We start from the raw sequence: 2,610 nt of genomic DNA, 5'->3' as shown, positions 1-2,610 counted from the left end.
AAAGTAATAATTAGAAAAGAACTAATTATTACTTATTTAAGTATTGCAAGTTGTTTTTTAAAATAAATATTACAGGTTTCTTTTTAAATAATTTCTTCTTCTAATGTAAAATTCAATATGAATGTGTTTACTTAAGAAAAATTTTAATTTCAATTAACAAACGGTTATGGAACAGATAAATTTCTTTTAAAGTGTTGTTTGTAATATGTGTTCTGTACTGTCGCTTTTACAAAAATTTCTGCTGAAAATTAAGCAGAACAAAGAAAAATTTTAAATTTGAGAAAAAATTATACTCGTTTATTGCAATGTAGATGTAAGACGTGTGCAAAAAAATCGTTTCTTCGTTATCGTAGACATATGCATACTATTTAGGCATCAGACTGTTGATGTTTTAGACAAATTTTTGACTTAATAAATGTACGTACTATAGGTATATAATTTTCAACTTTTAATTCCTTATTTTAATTGTTAACTATTCTTATTACAATTGTATTGTTTATTTGTTTTCTTCCATTCTGTTAGACCTTGAAAAAACTCAAAACGACTGAATAACACGTCGGAAATTTGATAATAAATTGGATTATTTACCCGAATAGTTCATGTTTACTTGTATACAATTTAATTTAATATGGTCTTTTTGTTTTATCGTAATTATGTATTCTTATAGTTATTTTTAAGCGTTTTTTCTTGTAATTATTTATTACAGTTGTATTTAATTTTCACAGTTTTTAAAATATAACTGTCATAAACAATTACAAGGGGAATATTTAACTTTAACCATAAAATGTTTCTTTTCTTTATCATTGTTTGATATATAATAACACAATTATCTTTTTGTTGCAGGTGGGTACTCATCAGGACCAAGCAGCGTCGTGGGACTTCGATCGGGAGTGTCGCGTCGGGAGTGTTCTGGAGCGTCCAGATTCGAACTTCGAAGTCACCAATACCCGGAATCTCGGAACTTCCGGGGTCCTGGGTCTTGGAAACTTCGGAATTCGAATCTCAAGGCCTCCAAAACATCGGATTCCTTTGGGATCCTTTGTTTTGGAGAACTTGGGACTCGAATTTCGAAGTTTCTGAGACTTAGTATCCCGGAAGTTCCGACTTCCAGGTCTTGGGGGCCACTTAGTTCGAATTTGGACACTCCAACGTCCGGGCCTTGTCCCGGACGCTCGTCGAATTAACAAAACCTTTCGCACTAAACCTGGTAGGCCTGAAAAATTTTTTTTTGTCAAAATAAAACACAGTATAAGGGTTATCTCTCGTTTTATTTGTGTATCTCCCCCCTTGCCCCTCTCCCCCCTTGCCCCGGGGGCACCGCCCCCGTACACATTCACACCCTCATTCGCACCGGGGGTTTCCCCCTTATGTCATTCACTCCGAGGGTGGAGTGTGTGTACGAGAGAGTGCGTGTGTGAGAGATTGGTACGCATTTGCATTCTCTCTCACACACACACACACTCTCACGCACACATTCTCACCCCCTTTCACGCCGAGGGCGAGAGTGTGTGCTTAAGAAGGAGCGTGTGTGTGAGAGAAGAGAGTACAGATACATACTCTCTCTTTCTCTTACACACTTACCCTCTCAAACACACATTCTCGCCCTCATTCATTCTCTCAACCCTTTCTCACCTACTCATTCATACTCTCTCTCTCCGTCACACGCTCTCTTGCACACATTCGCACCCTCGTTCAGTCCAAGGGTGAGAATGGATGTAAAAGGGCATGTATGTGAGGAAGTATGAATATAATTTATATTTCCTTCACAAACAAACCCTTTCACACACATTCCCACCCTCAGACTCTCTCGTAGATACATTCATTCTCTTTCTCTCACCCTCATTCATTCTATCCCTCGCATTTTTACGTTCTTCCATACTATTCATCCCCATTTATTCTCCCCTATCACACATATACTTGCTCTTATTCTCTCTCTCCTCCAAATTCCTACTCTCATTCATTCTTTCTTTCCCAGAAATTCTCACCCTCATTCACGTTGTTCTACACATTTTGCTCTCTTACATTTGCACCCTATCCATTCTCTTAGATACTCCTCCGTCTCACCCTCAGCCTTTCATACATTCCCTCACTACCACAAGCTCACGCCCTTTCACATTCTTTCTTACCTTTTATTCCACTTTCACCTTTATATTGTATCATGCATTCACTAGCACCCTTGCATCTACACTCACCCTTACTCACTGCCATACAAATTCTCTTTCTCATTATCGTTCTCACCCCATAATAAATCCCCAAATCCCCAATTATATTGTTACAGCAATATGAAAAATATTAACTCTTATAAATAAATCTACAGCTAGATATATATAAACCCTAAACTAAATTATTAAATGTATCCTAAAATATCGTGAATAAATAATTATGCCCTATCTAAATATATACACATCAAAATATTAAATATTGTTTTACATCACAATTTAAAAAATATCTAAAGATTAATCTATTAATTCAACTTAAATTAAATTAATGTATAACACATACATAAGCATATAGTAATAATAAACAACTTTAAAAGTGCATTTCTTAATATTTCCCGTACAATACTTTGATTTTCAAAAGTGGATTAATTATTTTAAAGTTTGAAATTCT

General features: G+C 35.4%; 1 protein-coding gene across 3 annotated transcripts in view; it reads left to right on the top strand.

Annotated features, from left to right (window-relative positions):
• Window positions 1-1,258, top strand: part of LOC112904066 — a 21,042-nt gene extending 19,784 nt beyond the window's left edge. For all 3 annotated transcript variants that reach the window (XM_025973270.1, XM_025973268.1, XM_025973269.1), the window contains one exon: window positions 844-1,258. Coding sequence is in view for 2 of the 3 variants with exons in the window: in XM_025973268.1 (XP_025829053.1) it covers window positions 844-1,184 (341 nt within the window). In the remaining variant the exon portion in view is untranslated. The remainder of the gene's footprint in view (window positions 1-843) is intronic.
• The last annotated feature ends 1,352 nt before the right edge of the window (window positions 1,259-2,610 follow it).

This window comes from Agrilus planipennis, unplaced genomic scaffold (assembly GCF_000699045.2).
Source record: "Agrilus planipennis isolate EAB-ADULT unplaced genomic scaffold, Apla_2.0 scaffold92, whole genome shotgun sequence".
NCBI classification, from domain to species: domain Eukaryota; kingdom Metazoa; phylum Arthropoda; class Insecta; order Coleoptera; family Buprestidae; genus Agrilus; species Agrilus planipennis.
The sequence above is the reverse complement of the archived record's forward strand: the minus strand, read 5'-3'. Positions and strand labels throughout refer to the sequence as shown.